The 27,228-nt window shown below is 43.8% G+C and overlaps 1 protein-coding gene across 3 annotated transcripts in view; it reads left to right on the forward strand.

The window, feature by feature from the left end:
• Nucleotides 1-27,228, forward strand: part of LOC140725744 (mediator of RNA polymerase II transcription subunit 12-like protein) — a 676,368-nt gene that overhangs the window by 190,255 nt on the left and 458,885 nt on the right. For all 3 annotated transcript variants that reach the window (XM_073041599.1, XM_073041601.1, XM_073041600.1), the window contains exons 14-16: nucleotides 438-670; nucleotides 4,537-4,641; nucleotides 9,763-9,945. In XM_073041599.1, the coding sequence (XP_072897700.1) occupies nucleotides 438-670; nucleotides 4,537-4,641; nucleotides 9,763-9,945 (521 nt within the window). The remainder of the gene's footprint in view (nucleotides 1-437; nucleotides 671-4,536; nucleotides 4,642-9,762; nucleotides 9,946-27,228) is intronic.

The raw sequence follows: 27,228 nt of genomic DNA on the forward strand, positions 1-27,228 counted from the left end.
TGTTCCCATAATTAGTTCACCTTTCGCTCTTAATCTGTGGCCTCTTTTTCTATTCTCACGCAACCTCAGTGGAAAAAGTCTGCTTGTATTTACTCTATCTATAACCCTCATAATTTTGTACAGCTCTATCAAATCTCCCCTCATTCTCCTATGGTAAAGGACACCAAGTCCTAACCTATTCAATCTTTCTCTATAACTCAGGTCCTCATTTCCCAGCGGCATTATGGGAACTGACTCTTTGGAGGTAGTTTGCTGTGTATCTGAGCAGATTTCCAGAATTGGAATTGGAATGAGAGACAATGTTGTAACAGTTTGTGACTGTCATGATGCTACACTTGGTTACGTTGCATTTTTACACCTTGCTGAGGATGTGCTCTTGACCATCGTATGATGAATTCTGGTCCTCACTCTGTTTTTATCCATTATATGTTCACCAGCTGACCTCAGTAACGAAAACGAGAAGGCAGAATTTGTAAATCTGGTGCTGCTGTTCTGCGAATTCATTCGCCACGATGTCTTCTCGCACGATGCGTACATGTGCACGCTTATATCCCGTGGGGACCTCACCTCTGTCAGTGCTGCAGCGAGACCGCGATCACCCACTGCAGACAACTCGGAAGAACAGTATGCAAAGGAACACGACGGGAGACATCTCGGGGCTAAACTGGAGGTGAGGCAGCTATTGAGAGGGCCAGTGATGGGCATTGATCTAAACAAATCTGTTTTGTTTTCACGTCACTCGGTTGCTTCAAGTTTGTCATTTCCTTTTGCTTAATTCAGTCTGTCAGCGACGAGAGTGCAGATGCTAGAATCCAGATTGAAAAACTGCTGGAGGAGCTCGGTGGATCTGTGGAAGCGCACAAAATGTTGACGGAAACTCAGCGAGTCCAGCAGCATCTATGGAGGGGGATAAGCAGATGGCATTTGAGCCTTTAATGGCTCTGTGCATGCACCGTCTGGAGTGTAGAAGAATGAGGGGGGATTTCAGTGAAACCTATCAAACATTGAAAAGCCAATGGATGTGGAGAGGATGCTTCATATGGTGGGGGAGTCTGGGACCAGACAGTACTGCTTCAGAATAGAAGGATGTCCCTCTAGAATAGAGATGAGGAGGAATTTCTTCAGCTGGAGGGTAGTGAATCTCTGGAATTTATTACCACAGACAGCTGTGGAGACCAATTCATTGGACACATTTAAACTGGAGGTTGATAGAGTCCTGATTTGTAAGGGCATCAAAGGTTATGGAGAGAAGGCAGGCAAAACTCAATCAGCCAAATGGCTTAATTCTGCTCCTATCTCTTCTGGTCTTATGACATTTCAAGCTGAGACCCTTTATCATTTAGCCTCAAGCATCAACTATTTATTCCTCTCATAGACGCCGTCTGACCTGTTGAGTTCCCCCGCAATTTTGTGTGTTTTGCTCTGGATTTCCAGCACCTGCAGAATCTCTTGTATTTAACCTCTGTGGAGGGAGGTGGACTGTTGGCTTTCTGCTTCACTCTCCCTGACCTGCTGAGTCCCTCCAACAGTTTGTTTTTTTTCTCCGTCATAGTTTGAGAGATAACCAGACACATAGACTGTTTGGCCTACATATGCATCAACCACTTAATCCAATCAAACAAAGGCACGGCAGCAGCGGCCTTTCAGACCTGGTGTTACTTTAATTTAATTTTCTATTTTAAGTTTGATACACAATTTTCGATTAGGGCATATGGATAACAGAACGGCTATCTACCATCGCCAGATACTACTACAATACAGAGATCGTTCAAATACAAACCTCCACAAAGATCTGCTGGCTGAATTACGCGACGTCGGCTTGCTGAGGGGAACGGGCCTACAATCCTCGGACTTGCCTGATGCTGGGAGCCGGAGATGGAGACGTCGAAAGCGATGTGCAAGGAAGCAGAAGTGAGGCAAATGGGCAGGGGTCTGTGCCAGGCTAAAAGCAAACCCTAGCCGGCCGGCTCTCCCATCCATTCTGCTCTCCAATGTCCGCTCCCTGGACAATAAATTGGACTACATCCAACTCCAACGTAATACTCGGCGGGAGTACAGGGTTTGCTCCGCGTACGTCTTCTCAGAGACATGGCTCACTGATGGGATTTCGGACGCTGCCATCCAGCTAGACGGGCTAGCTTTGTTTCGTTCGGTCAGAGATGCAGCTGTCTCCAGTAAGACTCGCGGTGGTGGCTTGTGTGTTTACATCCACACGGAATGGTGTAAGAACTCTGTGCTGGTTTCCAGACACTGCTCATCGCTAGTGGAGTTTGTGGCAGTTCGATGCAGACCATTTTATTTGCCACGGGAATTCACCTCTGTCCTTATATTCGGTGTCTACATTCCCCCCAGCGCTAATGCTAAGGAGGCGCTTTGTGAACTGTACGGGGCTATTAGCGAACTGCAGAACGCACATCCTGATGGACTGTTTATTGTCGCCGGTGATTTTAACCACGCGAACCTTAAGTCAGTGCTCCCCAAGTTCCATCAGTATGTGGACTTTGCAACGAGGGGGGAGAACGCATTGGACCTGGTTTTTTTTTTTGCTCAGATCACCAGCATCTGCAGATTTTCTCTTGTTTGTGGGTTGGTTGGTTAATTGGTCACAGGATGTAATTGGGCATAGTGGCCTCTTTGGGCTTGTTACTGTGTTGTATCTCTGAATTTAATAGGCATCCGTTAGACTTGAGAGACCATGGATTTGTGGTTTGGAAAGTTTCCAGGGTGCAGGCCTGGGCAGGGTTGTATGGGAGACCGGCAGTTGCCCATGCTGCAAGTCTCCCCTCTCCACACCACCGATGTTGTCCAAGGGAAGGGCAAGAGATGTCCCTTGCTGTGGGAGTCGTCGCAGAGCGATGTGTGGTTAAGTGCCTTGCTCAACAAAACAACATGCTATCTTAGCTGAGGCTTGAACTAGCGACCTTCAGATCACTAGACCACAGATAACCACTTGGGCCACGTGTCAACACATTTCTGAATTTAATTAAGATTAAACCCTGCTGTGTTCCCCCTAAGTTTGTTCCAGATTCCTGCATCATCAACCTCTCATGTCCCCACATTAAAATCATGATTAGTCTGTGTGTGGAGCTTTAGAGTTGTGCCATTCACCAGGCTGATCACAGGGTTATTTTCTGAGCATTGCTTGAGTGGGTTGGACCTGTAATCAATTGAGATGAGAGGTGATCTTATTGAAACCTATAGGATATTGAGGGGACTTGGCAGGGCAGGGACTTGACAAAGTAAATTGTGAGAAGGTGTCCTGCATCTCGAGGAATCTCGAAAGAAAGGATGCTGCTTCAGAGCACAGAATTGCCCAGTTGAGACATATAACCATATAACCATATAACAATCACAGCACGGAAACAGGCCATTCCGGCCCTCCTAGTCCATGCCGAACTCTTAATCTCACCTAGTCCCACCTACCCGCACTCAGCCCATAACCCTCCACTCCTTTCCTGTCCATATACCTATCCAATTTTACCTTAAATGACACAACTGAACTGGCCTCTACTACTTCTACAGGAAGCTCATTCCACACAGCTATCACTCTCTGAGTAAAGAAATACCCCCTCGTGTTTCCCTTAAACTTTTGCCCCCTAACTCTCAAATCATGTCCTCTCGTTTGAATCTCCCCTACTCTCAATGGAAACAGCCTATTCACATTTGGGAGGAGTTTCTTTTAAAGATAAAGATCGAATGATTAGCTTTGTTTGTCGTGTGTACATGGAAACTTACAGTGAACTGTGTCACTTTGCATCAATGACCAATGCAGTCTGAAGATTATACTAAGGGCAGACCGCAATTATCACTGTGCTTCTGGTGCCAACGTAGCACGCCCATAACTCTAAAGATATGTCTTTTAGAAATGTGGGTAGAAAAGAGAGGACCCAGGGGAGACCCACCAGGAGCATACATACTATTTGAATTGAAATTATTCAAGGTTAACCAATTTTTTTAGGCAATGTGGGGGAATGAAAGGCATGCTGTTGAGACCAATGTCAGGTCAGCCACACAGAGTGGAACAGGCTTGAAATAGAAAGCCTACTCTTTCAATTTCCTGTACAAGGGGTGATTGATAAGTTTGTAGCCTAAGGTAGAAGGAGTCAATTTTAGAAAACCTAGCACATTTATTTTTCAACATAGTCCTCTCCTACATTTACACACTTAATCCAGTGGTCGTGGAGCATACGGATCTTGGACCTCCAGAAAGTGTCCACAGATGGATTATGGATAAGTCCGTGGCCTAAGATGGAAGGAGATGAGTTTTCCAGCTCTTGTTACATGAACATGCAGATGAACTCTTTGAGTGATTATGCAGAAAATTTGAAGTTAATAATTCATCGGGGTGATTGATAAGTTCGTGGAGCTATTAACTTCAAACTTTCTACATAATCACTCAAAGAGTTGAACTGCATGTGCATGTAACAAGAGCTGTATAACTCATCTCCTTCTACCTTAGGCCACAAACTTATCAATCACCCCTCGTATTTCTATATTGACAAATGAGCTTCAGCAAATATAATTTTCCATTTATAGGACCAGGGGCTTGGAGAACAGATGGATATCGACACAGGACCCGCAAATCTATTTGATGAAGTGGACACAAACGATTTTAAAGCAGATTTTGGACCCGAGTTCGCAGTAAGTTGAAAACTCTCTTTCCGAAATTTCTTGCCATTCTTCTTAACTTGAAGCAGACAATTATGATGCAAGACTAATCACAGTCAGTGTGAATTAACTGGTACGCATTCCAAAACTTTGGGTGGTTCTGAAGGTGTCAGGAATGAACATGAAAGACTAGTGGACAAAATACTAAACCGTCCATTCTCTCCAGTGAATAATTCCAGTCAAAGATGAGGTTTGTGACAATTCTGTGGTTTAATATTTCTTGTTATATTGCTATTAGTGGGAGCTTGCTGTGGGGAAATTGAGTCTCGAAATTTCATCTCGCCCATAGAGCAAAAGATCTTAATTGGCTGCAGGTTGTTCTGGGATATCCTGAAGTTGTGAAACTTGCCAGAAGAAGAATTATGCGGTCCTGTACCAATCCAAGGAAGATGAACCCCACCCCATCTTGGCATCAGTCCCTCAGATCTACTAGGATGTGGACAAATGGTTTGTCGAGAAATTGTCACGAACGATGTTACTCAGATAACAAGAGTTTGTGTTGATCCTCTGTTTTTAATGAGAAGTCTTAGGATGCTGTAATGCTTAGCAAGTCGGGCAGCAACCATGGAGAGTGAAGTAGAGCAAGAATATTTAAGTGTATGAACTGAAAGGTCAGATAGAGTCATAGAACACTACTGCAAAGAAACGGGCCCTTTGGTATATCTACACCAGTTCTTAATCTGCGTAGTCCCAATGACCTGCACCCAGATCATAGTCCTCCATACTCCAGCCATGCAAGCACCTATCCAAATTTCTCTTAAATGTTGAAATTAAACCCACACCCACCATGCCTGCTGACAGCTCATTCCACACTCTCACCACTCTTGGAGCAGAGAAGTCCCCCCTTTTGATCCCCTTGAACATTTCACCTTTCACACTTTACCCATGACCTCTAGTATTAGTCTCATCCAACCTCAGTGGAAAAAAGCCTGCTTACATTTACCCTATTCATACCCCTCATAATTTTGTATACCTCTATCCCCTCTTTCTCCTATGCTCCAGGAATAAAGTCCTAACCTATTCAACCTTTCCCAATAACTCAGGTCCTCAAGTCCTGGCAACTCTCTGCACAGTGCCATCTTTCAATTTTATTCATATTGTTCTTGTAGGTGGGTAACAGAAGTGCACTCAATACTCCAAAATAGGCCTCACCAACATCTTGTACAACTTCAACATAACATCGGAACTTCTGTATTGAGTACACGAGATGGGATTTTGTGTTGAAGTTGTATAATTGTATAAGCCTAACTTGGAGTATTGTGTGCAGTCTCGGTCACCCACCTGCCGGAAAGATGCAAATAATGTTGGAAAAATACAGGGAAAATTTACAAGGATTTTGGAAAATTTACAAGTGTGGAGGACCTGACTTATAAGGAAAGATCGAATAGGTTAGAAATTTATTCCTTGGAATATAGAAGATTAAGAGGAGATTTGATGGAGATACATAACATTATGAGTGGTATAGATAGGGTAAATGCAAGCAGGCTTTTTTCCATCGAGGTTTGGTGGGACTACAGCCAGAGGTCATGATTAGGGGTGAAATGAAAAGTTTAAGGGGAACATGAGGGTAAACTTCTTCACTCAGAGGGTTGTGAGAATGTGGAACGATCTGTCACCACAAGTGGTGCATGCGAGCTTGATTTCAACATTTAAGAAAAATTTGGATAGGTACGTGGATGGTAGGGATATGGAGGGTTATGGTCCCGGAGTAGGTTGAAGGGAATAGGCAGCTTAAATGGTTTGGCCTGGACTGGATGGGCTAAATGGCCTGTTTCTGTGCTGTACTTCTCTATGACTCTAATTTTCTCTTAGGTCTCCCCTCAGCCTCCACTTAAAAAAAAAACTGATAGACGTTCATAAAACTATGAGAAGCAGAATCTTTCTCCAGGGTAGAAATGTCCAGCACTACAGGATATGCATTTAAGGTGAGAGGAGGATGTGCTTTCAGGCTCCTTTACCTCGTTCTTGATGATGGCAATGAGAGGAGGGCATGTCCTGGGTGATGGGGGTTACTTAATGTTGGATGCCGCCCTTTTGAGATACATAGATAAGCACATGGATATGCAGAGAATGGAGGGGATATAGGGTGTGTGCCAGCAGGAGAGATTTAGTTGAGGGACTAAATCTGTTGATTTAGTTGAAGAATAGTGGAAGACTTTCAAAGAGATTTTTCACGGTGCTCAACAAAAATATATTCCAGGTAAAAGCAAGGACAGCAAGGGTGGGCAGAGCCAGCCTTGGTAAGTAAGCAAATAAAAGAAGACATCAAACTAAAAACTCTGCATACAAAGTCGCCAAGAGTGGTGGGACACTGGAAGATTGGCAACAAAGTACCACTAAGCGAGCAATAAAGAAATGGAAGCTAGGTTATGAAAATAAACCAGCACAAAATATAAAAACTGGATAGCAGCATTTTTTATAATTATATGAAGTGGAAAAGGGTGGCTAAAGTGAATGTAGGTCCCTTGGAGGATGAGACGGGGGAACTGATAATTGGGTAATGTGGAAATGGCCAAGGCTTTGAATGACTTTTGTGTCGGCCTTCATGGTGGAGGACACATCTAACATGCCAAAATGAGATGTTATGGATGCGTTGGGAGGTTAGCACCTCGATACAATAGGGATCACTAAAGAGGTAGTGCTGAGTAAACTTGCGGGCTTGATGTTAGATAAGTCCCCTGGTCCTGATGGAATGCATCCAGGGTACTGAAAGAAATGGCAGAAGTTATAGTAGAGGCCTTGGTGATGATTTACCAAAATTCTCTGGACTCTGGGCAAATCCCAGCGGATTGGAAGATGGTGAATGTTACACCACTGTTCAAAAAAAAGTACAGACAAAAGGCGGGTAACTATAGGCCAATTAGCTTAACACCTGCAGTTGGGAAAATGTTTGAAGCTATCATTAAAGAAGAAATAGCGAGGCATCCGGAAAGAAATAGATCTATCAGGCAGACGCAGCATGGATTCAGCAAAGACAGGTCTTGTTTGACAAACTTACTGGAGTTCTTTGAGGATATAACGAGCACAATGGAACAAGGGGAACAGATGGACCTTATTTACTTGGATTTCCAGAAGACATTCGATAAGGTGCCACATAAAAGGCTTATCCATATGATAAGGATGCATAGAGTTGGGGGTAAAGTATTAGCATAGATAGAGGATTGGTTAACTATTAGAAAGCAGAGAGTTGGGATACATGGGTGTTACTCTAGTTGGCAATCAGTGATGAACAGTGTGCCACTGGGCCCACAACTGCTCATGATATACATTAGTGATCTGGAAGAGGGGACCGAGTGTAGTTTATCAAAGTTTGCTGATGATACTAAATTGAGTGGAAAAGCAAATTGTGCAGAGGATATGGGGAGTCTGCAGAGAGATGTAGATAGGTTAAGTGAGTGGGCAAGGGTCTGGCAGATGGAGTACAATGTTGGTAAGTGCAAAGTCATCCACTTTGGAAGGAAAAATGAAAGAGCAGATTATTATTTAAATAGTAAAAATTGCAGCATGCTGCTGTGCAGAGGGACTTGGGAGTGCTCGTGCATGAATCACTAAAGGTTGGTTTGCAGGTGCAGCAGGCTGTCAAGAAGGCAAATTGGATGTTGGCCTTCATTGCTAAAGGAATTGAATTTAAGAGCAGGGAGGTTATGCTGCAACTGTACAGGATACAGGTGAGATCACACCTGGAGTACTGTGTGCGGTTCTGGTCTCCATTCTTGAGGAAGGATATACTGACTTTGGAGGCGGTGCAGAGAAGGTTCACCAGGTTGATTCCAGAGATGAGGGGGTTAGACAATGAGGAGAGATTGAGTCAACTGGGACTGTACTCACTGGAATTCAGAAGAATGAGAGGAGATCTTATAGAAACATATAAAATTATGAAAGGGATAGTTAAGGTAGAGGCAGGAAAGTTGTTTCCACTGGTAGGTGAAACTAGAACTAGGGTCCTACCCTCAAGATTTGGGGGAGTAGATTTAGGATGGAGATGAGAAGGAACTGCTTTTCCCAGAGAGTGGTGAATCTGTGGAATTCTCTGCCCAATGAAATAGTGGAGGCTACCTCAGTAAACATATTTAAGTTGAGGTTGGATAGATTTTTGCAGAGTAGGGGGATTAAGGGTTATGGGGAAAAGGCAGGTAGGTGGAGATGAGTCCATGGCCAGATCAGCCATTATCTTATTGAATGGCAGAGCAGGCCACTCCTACTCCTGCTCCTATTTCGTACGTTCTTATGTTCTTAGTTTAATTCAGCATCGTGTTGGGTGCAAACATTGTGGAGACTGTTCCTGCGCCCTACTGTTCTACTGTGTGAAGGATGTCATGTCGCTGATACACTTGCACTTGTCCTCAGAGGTCCTAAGGGATGTCCATCACCAGAACTTGCCTGTGGGAGATTGATCACACTGAACAAGACACTGCTGAATTGTTAGCATCTTCTTGAAGTTCTGTTCTGCAGTAGGTCTCCAGGAGATCAAAACTGGAATGGTGCAGTGCCATTATATCTGTATAAAAACAAACACACTTGCAAAAAAAAGAATTGCACACAGTGGCCACTTTATTGGGTTCAGCTGATAATGTTGCAGCAACTCCATGTATATAAAAGCATGCAGACATGGTCAAGAAGATCAGTTGTAGGTCAGTCCAAACATCAGATCAGGGAAGAAATGTGATCAAGCTGATAGGAAGGTGACAGTAATTTAAATAACCACATGTTATAACAGTGATGTGCGGAAGAGTATCTCTGAATGCACAGCACATCAAATCTTGAAGTGAATGGGCTACAATAGCAGAACACGACAAACATATTTTCAGTGGCCACTTTTATTTGGTACATGAGGTACCTGCTAGAGTGGCCACCCAGTGTAAGTGTGCCTAAAATGAATAAAAATTTAAAGGTAAGATAATTATTCCATCAGGATTCTTCTGTGTTCAGAGCACCTTCCAATTTTTTCTCAGTCTGTCATTGAACAACAGGCATCAAGTTTGATTATAGTTGATGAATGTCTGTGAAATTTAACATGACATTTTGTATTTAATTATGTAGGATGGTTATAATATAAAAATCCACAATTTCCTTGTTCAACTGTTTGGTCTGCAGATTTTCTCTCCGATGGCTGGGGACTCTTTGACTTCCGAGCACAATGCAAACCTGTCTTTGGAACAAAGTGCCACAAAAGGTGAAAAGCCAATCAGGAAAGAGAAGCAGAGAGAGCTGATCTTCCCATGCACGTACGAGCACCCTCGACACCTGCAATACGCCACCCACTTCCCCATCCCCCAGGTAAGGAGTGACTGTTAAAACAAGAAAGGAAAACGCTAAGTCGGAGTGTTGTTTGCATCTGTGGATGGTGAGCTATGTGTCACCTGAGCCTTTGACTCAGTATATTGCTTTGAAGAATTAGTGTGACCGTCCTGATGAATTTCATTGTGTTAGGTTCAGGTTCCAGTAAGGTGAAAAAAAATCTATTTAATCTCTTGAAAGCTGATGTAAAGCTGCATTTCATTTGTGTTCATCTTACAAGCAGTTGTGTTTTTTTATATATATAATGAATGATTCCTTTACATCGAGCCTGTCTTTCAATATGGGGTGTGGAAAGGATTCGAGACTCATTTGCTTTGAAATGGCAGCAGACTGTGTGAAAACATCCCCAAGATCTGTGGCTCAGAGCCAATGGAGGCAACACTGATATTGTAATTAGACTGTCTTGAACGAGATGTCAAAGTTAAGTTTGTTAAGTTTAGGTTTAATTGCCATTCAACCATGCATGAATACAGCCAAAAGAAGCAGCGTTATTCTGCGACCAAGGTGCAAAACTCAGTACCAACAGTCACAATACAGCACAAGGCACACATAAAATATATCAGACAAATGCATTCACACAAAAGTATACAGTCCTACACCTTAAGTCCATGAATGTTGCAGCAGTCTGAAGACAATAGAGCTTGTCATCCAAGCGAACAGTGGTGGGGCAGCGCCAAATCCAGCTTGGACATCGGGCTACACTGCCTTTGGTGGAGTGCACTGACTCCGACGCCTCTCCCCCCGGCTGGCTGTAAACAGGCAGCACCATGGCTTGAGGCCTAGTCCTTGCTATGACCGAGGCCATGCAGCTCCTCACCATCCGCCAGTACATCAATGAATCGGACACACGGCACTCCACGTTAACAGTATCTTGGGATCACAACTAAAGCAACCCAAACGATTACTCACTGCTGAATGAATGATTCGTTTACATAAAAAAAAAGCACGTCTCTCAATAAGGGGTGTGTAAAGGATTCAAATCTCATTTGCTTTGAATAGACAATAAAGTCTGTAGAAACATCCCCAAAATCCATGGTTTAAAGCTAATGGTGGCAACACTGATGTTTGAATTAATGTTTTGAATGAAATGTTTGTTGTGCTTTAAAACACACATTGACAAAATGCTTCAATCAGTATTGATAGTGACTATGGCCATGAGGGGAGTGTTGTAGATCTCCTGGAAATTGGCTAACAATATTATTGATGGAGTTTCGATGTCACAGTTGTGAGGAGTTATTGGGAAAATCCATTCAAATGCATAACTGATGTTTTAAAATCCAATTTTGAAGTATTTTCTGTTTTCACTTGAGGCATAATGTTGGTAGAAAAGGGAATTATACAATGCTTAATTCCAATTCCCATTCCTGTTGTGACGTATCAGTCCATGGTTTCCTCTTGTGCCATGATGAGGAATGGGAATGGTGGAGGAACAACACTTTATATTCCATCTGTGTAGCCTCTGGCCTGATGGCATGAATATCGACTTCTCCTTCTGGTTAAAGAAAACTATTTCCCGCCCCCTCCTCTCTCCTTCTATTCCCCGGTCTGGCTTCTTACCTCTTCTCACCTGCTTGTCACCTCCCCCTGGTGCCCCTTCTCCTTCCCTTTCTCCTATAGTCCACTCTCCTCTCCTATCAGGTTCCTTCTTCTCCAACTCTTTACCTTTCCCACCCACCTGGTTTCACTTATCACCTTCCATCTAGTCTCCTTCCCAAGGCCCACCTTTTCATTCTGGTCCCTGCCCCGTCCTTTCCAATCCTGAAGAGGATCTTGGCCCGAAACTTCGATGCTGGGATTCCACAGGTCCATAGATGCTGCTGGACCTCCAGCAGTTTGTGTTGTGTTGCTTTGGATTTCCAGCATGTGCAGAATCTCTTGTGTTCGTTATGCAAAGTGATGGTCTACTTTGTATAATTAAAGTGAATGTTTTATTTTTCTGAACCTGACTTTACAGTCACACCTTTACCCCGCCCCTCATTCCATCTCCATCTGTTTTTTTTTTTGTCTTTTTATCCTTACCTGGTTGCAGCCTTTGTCTCCCTTATCCCCCTTCTCCACCTGGCTTCGTCTCCCACCTTACCTGGTTCCACTTATCAGCTGCCCACCTAGCCCTACCCTTCCCTTATCACCACTTTAATCCTGGCTATCTTCCCTCTGTCCTGATGCAAGGTCCTGACCTGAAACATCAACCATCCCAAAGTGTAAACAGGTTACACTATTTTTTAGTATAGTCGCATGCTCTTCTCCGGCCCCAACACATGACTGTGCACCCAGATTCAAGGAGAACCTGATCATTAAATTTGCTGATGATACCACAGTGGTGGGGCTCATCAGCAAAAATGATGAAACAATGTACAGGGAGGAGGTCAAACACCTAGAGAGCTGGTGCAGTGACAACAACTTGATGCTTAATGTCACCAAAACCAAGGAGATGATCATCGATTTCAGATGGTCTCAGCCTGAGCACACACCCCTCAGCATCAGCGGCTCCACAGTGAAGAGAGTGGAAAACATCAAGTTCCTTGGGGTGCAGATCTCGGACAATCTCACCTGGTCCAGGAACACCACTGAGATTGTGATACGAGCCCAGCAGAGATTGCACTTTCTGAGGAAGCTTAAACAAGCATCACTCCCCACTAACATCTTAACTACATTCTACAGAGGCGTGGTTGAGAGTGTGCTGACCTTTTGCATCACAACCTGGTACTCCAGCTGCAATGCTGCTGACAAAAAAGCCTTGCAGAGGGTGGTTAGGGGAGCAGAGAAGGTTATTGGGGTCTCCCTACCTTCTGTCCAAGACCTCTTTCAGAGTTGATGCCTCCAGAAGACACTGTACATCATTAAAGACCCCTCACACCCTCTCCATGAACTGTTTGTTCTTCTGCCATCAGGTAAACGTTACAGGAGCATCAAAACTAAAACCACAAGGCTACTAAACAGCTTCCTCCCACAGGCAGTCAGGCCGCTAAATAGCTGCTCTACCTGACTCTGCTTTGGACACTTTTAACTTGCACTGGACATTTATAACTTGTTTTTAACTGACATGTGGCTGTTGTGTTTTACTATTTATTGTTATGTTTATTATTTAGTGTTGGGTTTGTTATGTTATGATTGCACTGCTCCTGGGAAACGCTGTCTCATTCTGCCCTGCAGAGCTGATGTACGGTTAGAATGACAATAAAGTTTTTGAATCTTGAATCTTGACATTTTCCCCCCACTTGACTTCACCTATCACCTTCTAGCAATCCTCCTTCCCCTCTCCACACCTTTTTATTCTGCTGTCTTCCCCCTCCTTCTCAGTCCTGAAGAAGGGTCTCAGCCCAAAATGTTATCTCTTCATTTCCATAGATGCTGCCTGACCTGCTGAGTTCCTTCAGCATTTTGTGTTTGTTGCTTTGGTAATTACTTGTTTGCAGATTTTGGCTACCCATAGTCTCATAATTATCTTCATGCTTGGGATTGGTCTACTAATGTCTTGTGTGAAGATCTACTGATATTTTAGGGATGATTTCTGTTTTAGGAATAGATATAGTAAGTGGAAATAACCACAGACCTTATCATTACCAGTGATTTTAAGAAGAGGTGTGTTTGTTTTTTGGAAAAACACAGGTTTTGTAACTGACTGGCTTGTGCCCTGTAAATATTTGATGGAATGATGAATATCTGAAGGACTGTTTGACATCTATGAATGTGCGAGATGGTTTATTTACAGATCAGTAACTGAAAGTCCATAGTATTTGTGTATCACTTGCTCTAAGATTTTAGAGGAATGCTATTTTCTCTTCCTGGAGTGTGGACTTGAGGTTTTCACAATCGTTCTGAGTGTTCTTTCTCTACTTTGAGCAGTTTTGGGCCAAAGGTTCCCAAGAGTCAATGGGCATAGTGCATTTCATAAAGCAGTGGTCCCCAACCACCGGGCCGCAAAGCATGTGCTACCAGGCTGCGAGGAAACAATATGATTTGTTGATATGAAATTATATGAGTCAGTTGCACCTTTCCACGTTCCCTGTCACACCCACTGTTGAACTGGAATGCACGTGAGGTCATTATCCACAAGGTCATCAGTTGGTCATTAACCTACAACTACTCGATGAGTAAAAAACAAACGTCGCTTGAGAGTTTCTTTGGAAGAGGTGGTAGGGACATAAAAGGCCTAAGGATGATGATAACGCAGAGACAGCTGAGGCTGAGACTGCAAAAAAAAGAAAGCTTCCTTCAACAGAAAATACGACAGGTCGTACATAAAATATGGCTTTAGTGCGACCGGTGACTCGCATGCTTCGAGTCCCCTGTGTGTGATATGTGGAGACAAGCTGTCTAATGAGGCAGTGAAGCCCTCAAAACTGCTTCGGCACCTTGAGTCCAAGCACCCTGAACTTAAAGATAAACCCGTTGAGTTTTTTGAGCAGAAAGAAACGTGAGCAAGCAGGACAGAAGCAAGCGCTGAGAGCCACCACCTCCACAAATGCTGCTGCTCTGAGAGTGTTGTACTTAGTGGCTAGCCGTATTGCTAAGGCTAAGAAGTCTTTCACTGTTGGTGAAGAGTTGATTTGCCTACTGCCAAAGATATGTGCTGTGAACTTTTGGGAGAAGCTGCAGCTAACAAGATGGCACAGGTTTCTCTTTCAGCTACCACAGTTTCAAGGAGAATCGATGACATAGTGGAGGACATCATAGCAGAGCTGTTGGAATGGCTGAACGAGCCACCGTGGTATGCTATCCAGGTCAACGAGTCTACCGAATTCAACAACAAGGCATTACTGCTGGTTCATGTGCGATATATATTTCAAGATGATATGGACGAGGATATGTTGTGTGTACTGCCGCTGCCAACTAACACAACTGGGACAGAACTATTCAAGTCTTTGAATGACTACATGTCAGGCAAACTGGACTGGTCATTCTGTGTTGTAATATGTACGGACGGGGCTGCCGCTATAATTGAACGGCTGTCTGGTTTCACTACCCGAGTCAAAGAGGTTGCTCTTGAATGCCAGTCTACACACTGTGTCATATACAGGGAACTGCTGGCTAGCTGAAAAATGTCACCTGATCTTGACAGCGTATTGAGTGACGTTGTGAGCAAATGACGGTGGGCTGAAAAGTATGTTTGACATAACATCTCTGCCGGCATTCTGGATCAAAGTCAAGGCTGAATATCCTGAGATAGCCACAAAAGCACTGAAAATGTTGCTTCCATTTCCAACATCATATCTCTGCGAAGCGGGATTTTCTGCAATTAATGTAACGAAAACTAAATTGCGGAATAGACTCAGCATAAGGAACTCCCTTTGAGTATCGCTGTCTCCCATCACCCCTCGATAGGACCATCTTGTTGCAGGGAAACAAGCCCAGGGCTCACACTGATTCAGCGATATTGGTGTGTTGCAATGATTTTATATGTTCATACGAGGAAGATATGCATTGTGTGTTTAATATCCAAACGACATTTAAAACATTATGATGTTATTGACTTATACGTGACTTCTTGTTGACTTATCACCTATATTCCGGTCGTGATTAACAACTCCGCCCCACCCCTCATCGACCAGTCCGCGAGAATATTGTTAATATTAAACCGGTCCGCGGTGCAAAAAAGTTTGGTGACCCCTGTCATAAAGGAACCTTTAAGCCAAGGGTACCCAACCTGGGGTCCACAGACCCTTTGGTTAATGCTAAGGCTCTATCGCATAAAAATGGTTGGGAACCCCAACTCTAAGCACATCCTTAAATCATCGTTTCTTTCTGCCTGGTATTTAATTTGTGGACTTGAAAGGTTTTGAGTAGACAGTGCAGGTGAAACTCTTGGGGTGTCTGTTGATAATCAATAAGGTCATGGTATCTCTGATGCAGAGTTGTAGTACTGGGACAGGGGTTTGACCTGAAATGTTGACAGAGTCCAGAAGCTGGTTTTGGACTTCAGCTCGGGCTGTGCATCCCACTTGCTCTCTGGGCATCTAGCTCACATTCTGGACTCATGAACGATCCTCATGTGGAGGTTTCCCAACAAGTGAATACTGGATCCTTGAAGCTTTGGGATTGAAAAGACATTTGGCCACATACGTAGATAGGAGTGTTTGGAGAGACATGCATCAAATCCAGACAAATGGGATTAGCGTGGGTAGACATGTTGGTCAGCATGAGCCTTCAGAATCAGAGTCAGGTTTAATATCACGGGCATATGTTGTGAGATTTGTTGTTTTGCAGCAGCAGTACATTGTAATACATAATAATCAAGAGAAAACCCAACTGTCTTCCTCGGGTGCAAGTTAGTCAAATGACAAATCCGCCTAGAGATGCCTAGAGCTTAATGCTCGATTCTAAGTGGCTGGATCTGAGTTGCCTATTCCCGATTGGTTAGTTTGAAATGGCCTTGTTCTGAGTGATCGACTTTTTTTTATGGCAAACCATCTTTAGGAATGTGTGGTGCTAGACTGGAGCTATCTCTACCATATTAGAATCTATATTTAGGTCCTCCACATGCTCCATCTCTAGTGATTCCCTAATTTTTCTTTTTTTCCCAATACTGTGCAGTGTCCCCTCCATACCAGATGATGATGCTTTCCATGATACATCTGCAGAAATTTATGGGAGTCTTTGGTGACATACCAAGTTTCCTCATGCTCCTATTGAAATGTAGCTGCTGTTGTGCGTTCTTTGTAATATCAATATCTGGGCCCAAGATAAATCTTAAAAGGAACATCAAACTACTCACTCTTTCTACTGCTGATCCCCCGATGAGGATTGGTGCATGTTCCCTTGATTTCCCCGTCCTGAAGTTCACAGTCAATTCCTTGGTCTCACTCATGTTGAGTGCAGGGTTGTTGTTTGAACACCACTCAACTAGCTGATCTGTCTTGCTGCTGTATGTCTTCTGTCACCATCTGAAAGTCTGCTAACAATAGTTGTTGTCATTGACAAATTTATAGATGCCATTTGAGCTGTGCCCAGCCACACATTTGTGGGTGCAGGGAGAGTAGAGTAGTGGGCTAAGTACGTATCCTTGAGCTCTGTTGATTGTCAGCGAGAAGGAGATGTTTCTCAAGATGCTGCCAATAAGTGGCAACTTTATTGTGTACAGCTCTGATGGGAGCCATCAAACCTTTTGGGCCAGAAGATCTTTACTGCGCTGTATAATTCTGAATCCCTGTGACTCTAAATTTGTAGTAGATGTTCTATAATGGCAAATTAGGATTTAATAGAACAATGAGATTTATTCCATAGTGAAATTAGAGAGTCCTGAGGTCAACAGCTTATATGTATAGTTAAAAAGAGTAATTCTAATTTATGGGTATTGATTGAGAATGGTCCTTGGATTATTCGGCTCCCAGTGTGAAATCTATCTTTAGATTAATAGTAATCTGTATCTAAAGATGTTAATGAAATTGTGGATCATTTTAAACTGACTCACTTAATTGGAAACTCGCAAGTTGAGTTGGTGGTAAGGGAGGCCAATGCAATGTGAGCATTCATTTTGAGGACTAGAATATAAAGATGTAATGCTGAGGCTTTATCAGGCATTGATCAGAGTATTGGGAGCAGTTTTAATAATAAGTACTTTATTGATCCCAAGTGGGAAATTATTTTGTTACAGCAGCAACATTTAAAATCACACTTAGCAATAATAATAAATATAATAATATTAACTAATAATAAAGAGCAGAATAGTAATATACACAGTAATTCACCAATGTGCAATATTGTGCAATAATAATGTATGAAATAGTAAAACAGAGACTATTGTACTGTAACGTGTGTTCCCCTGTCGCACAGAGATGAACTGTTGTATATGCTTATTGCATTTGGTAGGAAAGATTTTCTGTCATGATCCTTGTGGCGGTGGAGCTGAATGAACCTGTTTGAAAGAGTGCTTCCTTGCTATTCAGTAGGCCATGGCGAGAATGCGCCTGATTGTCCACAGTGGATAGCAGTTTGTTTAGTGACCTCCTCTCCACCACGAACTCAAAAGAGTCCGGGTTGTAGCCAAGGACGAATGCAACCTTTTGGGCCCTTTATCTAAGAAACAGTGTGCTGGCATTGCAGTGGGTACAGAGGAAGTTCACGAGAACGATCCTGGGAGCGAAAGGGTCAACACGTGAGGAGTTTTGATGGTTTGCTGTCTACCTGGAGTTTAGGAGAGCAAGGGGGTATTTCATTGAAAGCCATTGAATATTGAAAGGTCGAGATAGAGTGGACATGGGGAGAATGTTTCCTGTAGTGTTGGAATCTAGGACCAGAAGGCACGGCCACTGAAGAACATCCCTTTAGAACAGAGATGAAGAGGAATTTCTTAAGGCATAAGGTGGTGAACCTGTGAAATTTGTATCCACAGATGGCTGTGGAGGCGAAGCCTTTGGGTATATTTAAAGTGGTGGTTGATAGCTTCTTTATTAGTAAGGATGTCACAGGTTATCGGGCGAAGATATGGGAATAGGGTTGAGAGGAGTAATAAGTCAGCCGTGATTGAATGGCAGAGCAGATTTGATGGGCTGAATGGCCTAATCCTGTTCCTATATTGCATAGTCTTATGGAAACTGGCAAGATTGGGCACACAGTTAGTATTATACTCTACTCAGATTTACCTTAACGTGGTTGATAGATAATTTTTCCCGTCAGATCAGATCAGAGACAATAAATGCTATTTGTGCATTGACACAGTCTCTAAATCACACCTTCCCAAACTGGGTCTTCAGTCAGCTCCAAGAAATGGTCTACCACATCATGGGACACCACCATTGGTTTGTGAGGAGGATGAGAGGTGATTTGATAGTGATGTATAGGGTTAAGAGAGGCATAGATAGACTGGACAGCCTCAGGGCAGCAAAGGCCAATGCCAGCGAACATCCTTTCAAAGTGAGGGGAGACGTCAGAGGTAGGTTTTATTTTTACACAGAATGGTGGGTGTCTGGAATGCATTGTTTCAGGTGGTGTTTGAGGCTGATACGTTGGGGACATTTAAGACACTCTTAGATAGGCACATGGATGAAAGAAGAATGGAGGTTTATGGGCTGTATGAGCAGGGAAGGTTAGATGTGGGTCAGCACAACATCTTGGGCTGAAGGGCATACACTGTGCTGTAGTGTTCCATCTGTTCTGTCTGTTGCTGCTTTGGGATCAGGGTTCCCAGCTGAGAATATTGAACGTAAAAAATAGAACAGTACAGCATATGAACAGGCCTTTCAGCCCACAGTGTTATGCTGAACCAAATAAATTAGTGATCAAAGTAACACACAAAGCGCAGGAGGAGCTCAGCAGGACAGTCCTGATGAAGGGTCTCTGCCGAACCATCGACTGTACTCTTTTCCGTTGATGCTGACCGCTCCTGTGGCTCCTCCCACAGACCCCGGTATAAAGGCGATTGGGGCCTGGGGCCTGAGCCCTGCCCTCAGTCTCCAGGATGTAGTATGGTGGTCAATTGCTGCTTGTTCTTTCTTCCAGTCAATAAAAGCCTATATCTCGCCTCACGTCTCAGAGAGTTATTGATGGTGCATCAAACTGTAGGTCAGAATTCCCTGACGGATTCAGAATCAGAGATAGAATCAAGCTTATTATCACTGGCATGTGATGTGAATCACAGCAAGCAGGCAGAAGAGTAAGTCGCCGGTTTTTCGGGAAAAAGTTCAGATTTTTCTTTCAAACTACTTGGGATAGAAGAGGCATGACTGTGCAGGCATGTGACCTCAGCGTGCGGAAGATTTAAAAAGAACACCGCCATATCCATCGGGCAGTGGAGTGAACGGGTACAGAGTGATAGGGCTTTGGCTCAACGGGCTTAGGCGGAAACAGGAAGAGGCTTCCTGCGACCGTTGAGTCTTACAGTTAAGTGATAGGTTACAGGTTTATTTATTTAGAGCTAACAGTAGCATTAGAGGTATGCATTTAGGATTAGTGTTGTGCCTGGAGTGCCAGATGTGGGGACCTTGGGAGACTCCCAGCCTCCCCCAGGAATACATCTGGTCCAGATGCAATGAGATGAAGCTCCTTAGGGATCATGTGAGGGATCCGGAACAACAACTTGATGACCTTCAGCTTGTTAGAGAAAGTGAGGAGGTGATCGATAGTACCTATAGTGAAATAGTGGACAGCACCTCCGTGACAGTCCCCCTCAGGAATCAATACTGTTGGAGAGGTTGACCAGACAGAGGAAGACCACAACGAACGGGACTCTGACACTCTGCCCAGTGCCGTGGTCAAGAGAGCAAGGAGAAATGCAGTAGTTATAGGGGATTCCATCGTGAGGGGACAGACAAGAGATTCTGCGAGCCGGACAAGGATACCCGGATGGCGTGTTGCCTCCCTGGTGCCAGGGTGCGGGATATCTCGGATCGGGTCCAGAGTATTCTCAGGAGAGAGGACGAGCAACCAGAAGTCTTGGTACATGTTGGTACCAATGGCATAGACAGAAAAAGAGAGGAGGTCCTGAAGGAAGATTACTGGGAGCTAGGAAGAAAATTAAAAAGCCGGACTTCCAGAGTAATAATCTCAGGATTACTGCCTGAGCCATGTGCTAATGATTGTAAGAATAGCAAAATTAAGCAGATGAATGTGTGGCTAAGTAACTGGTGCAGGGGGCAGGGCTTCAAATTCTTAGATCACTGGGATCTATTTTGGGGGAGGCATGGCTTATACAGAAACGATGGGTTACACCTGAACTCAAAGGGTACTAATAGCCTGGCGGGATTGTTTAATATAGCTGTTGGGGAGGGTTTAAACTGAGTTGGCAAGGGGAAAGAAACCAGGGTGTTAGGGTCGAGGAAGAGGAAAATAGAAATAAGTCAAGGAAGTCGTGCTGTTCAGGCGGATTTAAACTAATGTGGCAGGGGGATGGAAACAAGTGCAGAGAGACAGAGGGGTGTAAAATGAGGGTAGAAGCAAAAAGTAGTAAGGTGAAAAGTAAAAGTGGCAGGCAGGCAGGCAAATCCAGGGCAAAAAGCAAAAAGAGCCACTTTTCAACATAATTGTATAAGGGCTAAGTGTGTTGTAAAAACAAGCCTGAAGGCTTTGTGTGTCAATGCGAGGAATATTTGTAACAAGGTGGATGAATTGAATGTGCAGATAGTTATTAATGAATATGATATAGTTGGGATCACAGAGACATGGTTCCAGGGTGACCAAGGATGGGAGCTCAACATCCAGGGATATTCAATATTCAGGAGGGATAGACAGGAAAGAAAAGGAGGTGGGGTAGCCTTGCTGGTTAGAGAGGAGATTAACACAATAGAAAGGAAGGACATTAGCCTGGAGGATGTGGAATTGGTATGGGTAGAGCTGCATAACACTAAGGGGCAGAAAACGCTGGTGGGAGTTGTGTACAGGTCACCTAACAGTAGTAGTGAGGTTGGGGATGGCATTAAACAGGAAATTAGAAATGCGTGCAATAAAGGAACAGCAGTAATAATGGGTGACTTCAATCTACATATAGATTGGGTAAACCAAATTGGTCAGGATGCTGAGGAAGAGGATTTCTTGGAATGTATGCGGGATGGTTTTCTGAACCAACATGTTGAGGAACCAACTAGAGAGCAGGCCATTCTAGATTGGGTATTGAGCAATGAGGAAGAGTTAGTTAGCAATCTTGTCGTGCGAGGCCCCTTGTGTAAGAGTGACCATAACATGGTGGAATTCTTCATTAAGATGGAGAGTGCCATAGTTAATTCAGAAACAAAGGTTCTGAACTTAAAGAAGGGTAACTTTGAAGATATGAGACGTGAATTAGCTAAGATAGGTTGGCAAATGATACTTAAAGGGTTGACGGTGGATATGCAATGGCAAGCATTTAAAGATCGCATGGATGAACTACAACAATTGTTCATCCCAGTTTGGCAAAAGAATAAACCAGGGAAGGTAGTGCACCTGTGGCTGACAAGGGAAATTAGGGATAGTAACAAGTCCAAAGAAGAAACATACAAATTAGCCAGAAAAAGTGGCACACCTGAGGACTGGGAGAAATTCAGAGACCAGCAGAGGAGGACAAAGGGCTTAATTAGGAAAGGGAAAAAAGATTATGAGAGAAAGCTGGCAGGGAACATAAAAACTGACTGTAAAAGCTTTTATAGATATGTGAAAAGAAAAAGATTGGTCAAGACAAATGTAGGTCCCTTACAGTCAGAAACAGGTGAATTGATCATGGGGAACAAGTTCATGGCAGACCAATTGAATAACTACTTTGGTTCTGTCTTCACTAAGGAGGACATAAATAATCTTCCGGAAATAGTAAGGGACCGAAGGTCTAGTGAGATGGAGGAACTGAGGGAAATACATGTTAGTAGGGAAGTGGTGTTAGGTAAATTGAAGGGATTAAAGGCAGATAAATCCCCAGGGCCAGATGGTCTGCATCCCAGAGTGCTTAAGGAAGTAGCCCAAGAAATAGTGGATGCATTAGTGATAATTTTTCAAAACTCTTTAGATTCTGGATTAGTTCCTGAGGATTGGAGGGTGGCTAATGTAACCCCACTTTTTAAAAAAGGAGGGAGAGAGAAACCAGGGAATTTTAGACCGGTTAGCCTGACATCAGTGGTGGGGAAAATGCTAGAGTCGGTTATCAAAGATGTGATAACAGCACATTTGGAAAGAGGTGAAATCATCGGACAAAGTCAGCATGGATTTGTGAAAGGAAAATCATGTCTGACGAATCTTATAGAATTTTTTGAGGATGTAACTAGTAGAGTAGATAGGGGAGAGCCAGTGGATGTGGTATATTTGAATTTTCAAAAGGTTTTTGACAAGGTTCCACACAGGAGATTAGTGTGCAAACTTAAAGCACATGGTATTGGGGGTATGGTATTGATGTGGATAGAGAATTGGTTGGCAGACAGGAAGCAAAGAGTGGGAGTAAACGGGACCCTTTCAGAATGGCAGGCAGTGACTAGTGGGGTACCGCAAGGCTCAGTGCTGGGACCCCAGTTGTTTACAATATATAATAATGATTTAGACGAGGGAATTAAATGCAGCATCTCCAAGTTTGCGGATGACACAAAGCTGGGCGGCGGTGTTAGCTGTGAGGAGGATGCTAAGAGGATGCAGGGTGACTTGGATAGGTTAGGTGAGTGGGCAAATTCATGGCTGATGCAACTTAATGTGAATAAATGTGAGGTTATCCACTTTGGTTGCAAGAACAGGAAAACAGATTATTATCTGAACGGTGGCCGATTAGGAAAAGGGGAGGTGCAACGAGACCTGGGTGTCATTGTACACCAGTCATTGAAGGTGGGCATGCAGGTACAGCAGGCAGTGAAGAAGGCGAATGGTATGTTGGCATTCATAGCAAAAGGATTTGAGTACAGGAGCAGGGAGGTTCTACTGTAGTTGTACAAGGCCTTGGTGAGACCGCACCTAGAGTATTGTGTGCAGTTTTGGTCCCCTAATCTGAGGAAAGACATTCTTGCCATAGAGGGAGCACAAAGAAGGTTCACCAGATTGATTCCTGGGATGGCAGGACTTTCATATGAAGAAAGACTGGATCGACTAGGCTTATACTCGCTGGAATTTAGAAGATTGAGGGGGGATCTTATTGAAACGTATAAAATTCTAAAGGGATTGGACAGGCTAGATGCAGGAAGATTGTTTCCGATGTTGGGGAAGTCCAGAACGAGGGGTCACAGTTTAAGGATAAAGGGGAAACCTTTTAGGACCGAGATGAGGAGAAACTTCTTCACACACAGAGTGGTGAATCTGTGGAATTCTCTGCCACAGGAAACAGTTGAGGCTGGTTCATTGGCTATATTTAAGAGGAAGTTAGATATGGCTCTTGTGGCTACAGGGATCAGGGGGTATGGAGAGAAAGCAGGTACAGGGTTCTGAGCTGGATGATCAGCCATGATCATACTGAATGGCGGTGCAGGCTCGAAGGGCCAAATGGCCTTCTCCTGCACCTATTTTCTATGTTTCTATGAAATTTGTTAACTTAGCAGCAGCAGTACTTCAATGAAATACATAATCTGGCAGAGAGAGAAAAAAATAATAATAAAAAAACTTTTTTGAATAGATTAAAAATGTGCAAAAACAGAAATACTGTATATTAAAAAAAAGTGAGGTAATATCCATTTAGGAATCAGATGGCAGAGGGGAAGAAGCTGTTCCTGAATCACTGAGTGTGTGCCTTCAGGCTTCTATACCTCCTACCTGATGGTAACAGTGAGAAAAGGGTCTGGGTGCTGGAGGTCCTTAATAATGGACACTGGCTTTCTTTGTAGGCCAGTACCCAAGATGGAGCTGACTAGATTTACAACCTTCTGCAGCTTCTTTCGGTCCTGTGCAGTAGCCCCTCCATACCAGACAGTGATGCAGCTTGTCAGAATGCTCTCCACAGTACAACTATAGAAGTTTTTGAGTGTAGTTGTTGACATGCCAAATCTCTTCAAACTCCTAATGAAGTATGGCCACTGTCTTGCCTTCTTTATAACTGCATCAATATGTTGGGACCGGGTTAGATCCTCAGAGATCTTGACACCCAGGAACTTGAAACTGCTCACTCTCTCCACTTCTGTTCCCTCTATGAGGACTGGTATGTGTTCCTTCGTCTTACCCTTCCGGAAGTCCACAATCAGCTCTTTCGTCTTACTGACGTTGAGTGCCAGGTTGTTGCTGCGGCACCATTCCACAAGTTGGCATATCTCACTCCTGTACACCCTCTCGTCACCACCTGAGATTCTACCAACAATGGTTGTATCGTCAGCAAATTTACAGATGGTCTTTGAGCTATGCCTAGCCACACAGTCATGTGTTTATAGAGAGTAGAGCCTCTCCTTTCCAAGCGTTTTTGTGAATGAATGGGTTGGTAAAATGTTGTGCATTTTCTGACTGCTTCTTGAGAGTTCCAATTCCCAGTTTGCTGCCTTGTGCCCCCTGAGGGTTCCAACTGCTGCCTTGTGACAACCGGCTATGTAATGGACACATGAGAGATTGCAGATGCCAGAATCTGGAATTGTGCACTGGCAGCCCTCTGTGTTCCCACCAATCGTCACAATTCCCTCCCCCCACCTTGCTCCATCTGTCAGACCATAAGTCAAATTTTCTCTCCCTTTCTGTCATTCACCTGACACTGTCTGCTGTCTCCATCCCATCTGACACAACCTGGCTGTCATCGTATACCCTTCGTCAGCCAACCGGTCACCTCAGACTCCTGCTTGACCACTCTCCGTCTCCTCTTCACCTCTTCACTTCCAGGCTCTCGGACATCACCGGTTCCTTTCCTCCCACGGGTGTTGCTTGAGCCGCTGTATTCCTCCAACAGGAGACTTGCTGTTTGCATGTGATCCTGACTCGCAGAAAACCGCTTGCCTGTCGCAGGAGCTCGCTGTATCCCATTGACGGTGAGCTGAGGAGTTGGCGTTGCAATTCGGTTAGCAGTTCACTGGATACCTGAGCTCCAAGCGTTTGTGTATATTTGGTCACGGTGAAACACATGTTGATTAGTTCCAGTCTCAGCAGAGGTCACTGTCTGAGGCAGCTCTGCAAATTGGGTGCTTGCACCTGCCGCTGCCTGATTGCAAAATAATCTCCTACTGGGCACCAACGTAGAATGATACAGCACAATACAGGCCCTTTGAATCACATTGTTGTGCCAACCTTTTAACCTACTCCAAAATCAACCTAATGTTTCCCTCCCGCATCACCTACCATTTTTCTTTCATCCAAGAGTCTCCTAAAAGTCCCTCATATATCAGCCTCCAACACCACCTGGCAGGGTGTTACATGCACCTGCCACATGCTGTGTTTAAAAAAAAAATGCCCCTGACATCAACCTCTGTACTTTCATCCAATCACCTTAAAAATTATACCCTGTCATGTTACCTGTTGCTGCGCTAAGAGAAAGACACCGATTATCTACTCTATCTTATAGACCTCTGTCGAGTCACCTCTCATTCTCCTTCACTCCAAAAAGAAAGGTCCTAGTTCACCCATAAAGCACGTTCTCTAATCCAGGCAGTATCCTGGTAAATCTCCTCTACTCAAATGGGGATTGATTTCAAGAGCTGTGAGGTAATGTTACGGTTATATAAGACTTTGGCTAGACCCCACTTGGAGTACTGAGTTCAGTTCCGGTCACCTCACTACAGGAAGGATGTGGATACTATAGAGAGAGTGTAGAGGAGATTTACGAGGATGTTGCCTGGATTGGAGAGCATGCCTTATGAGAATAGGTTGAGTGAACTTGGCCTTTTCTCCTTGGAATGATGGAAGGTGAGAGGTGAGCTGATAGAGGCGTATAAGATGATGAGAGGCATTAATTGTGCGGATAGCCAGAGACTTTTTCCCAGGGCTGAAGTGGCTAACGTGAGGGGTCATAGTTTTAAGGTGCTTGGAAGTAGGTACAGTGGGGATGTCAGGGGCAAATTTTTCACACACAGAGTGGTGGGTGTGTGGAATACACTGCTGTCGATGGTGGTGGAGGCAGATACAATAGAGTTTTTAAGAAACTCTCAGATAGGTACATGAAGCTTAGAAAAATAGAGGACTATGCAGTAGGGAAATTCTAGGTAGTTTCTACAGTAAGTTGCATGGTTGACAGAATATTGTGGGCCGAAGGGCCTGTAACGTGCTGTAGATGTCTATGTATGTTCTATGTTCACCTTCTCTAAAGTTTCCACATCCTTGTTATAATGAGGTGACCAGAACTGAACACACTAAGTGTGCTCTAATCAGAGGCCTTTAGAGCTGCAACATTACCTGAGTCCTCTGACTAATGAAAGCCAGCACACCATCTCTGATCTGTACAGCACTTTGGTCAACCTGGGTTGTTTTTAAATGTGCTGTATAAATAAATTTGACTTGACTTGACATACACCTTCTTAACTACCCACTCAACCTGCACGGCAACTTTCAGGGAACTAAGGATGTGGACCCCAAGATCTCTCTGTTTGTCCACACGGACTGAGTTTTTGGGATTGGTTTGTGTGGTCTGCATGTTGTTGAGTTCTTGCACAGTAAGTTCATGAGCAATTATTGAACAACGCTAACCAAGTCAGAATATCACTTGGAGATGGACAGTGGACCGGAGGGTATGCCTCTGGGTCTCTCTCTTTCAATGACGTTGGAGGATGTTACCGAGGTTTTCTGTGTTTGCGGATTTGGACTATGGATTATGGACTCTTTTCAGTCATATAGTTTTTATATTTTAAGTTTTTGCCTCTTTTTTCTCTTTTTTTTGTGCAGGGAGAGGGGAATTTGGGGGCTGATATTTTTGTTTCATTTCTTGAGGGAGGGAGGATTTGGGGGCCGATGTCCTTGTTGCATTGTGTAACTGCACAATTTGCAATAATA

This window comes from Hemitrygon akajei, chromosome 3 (genome assembly GCF_048418815.1).
Source record: "Hemitrygon akajei chromosome 3, sHemAka1.3, whole genome shotgun sequence".
NCBI classification, from domain to species: Eukaryota; Metazoa; Chordata; class Chondrichthyes; order Myliobatiformes; family Dasyatidae; genus Hemitrygon; species Hemitrygon akajei.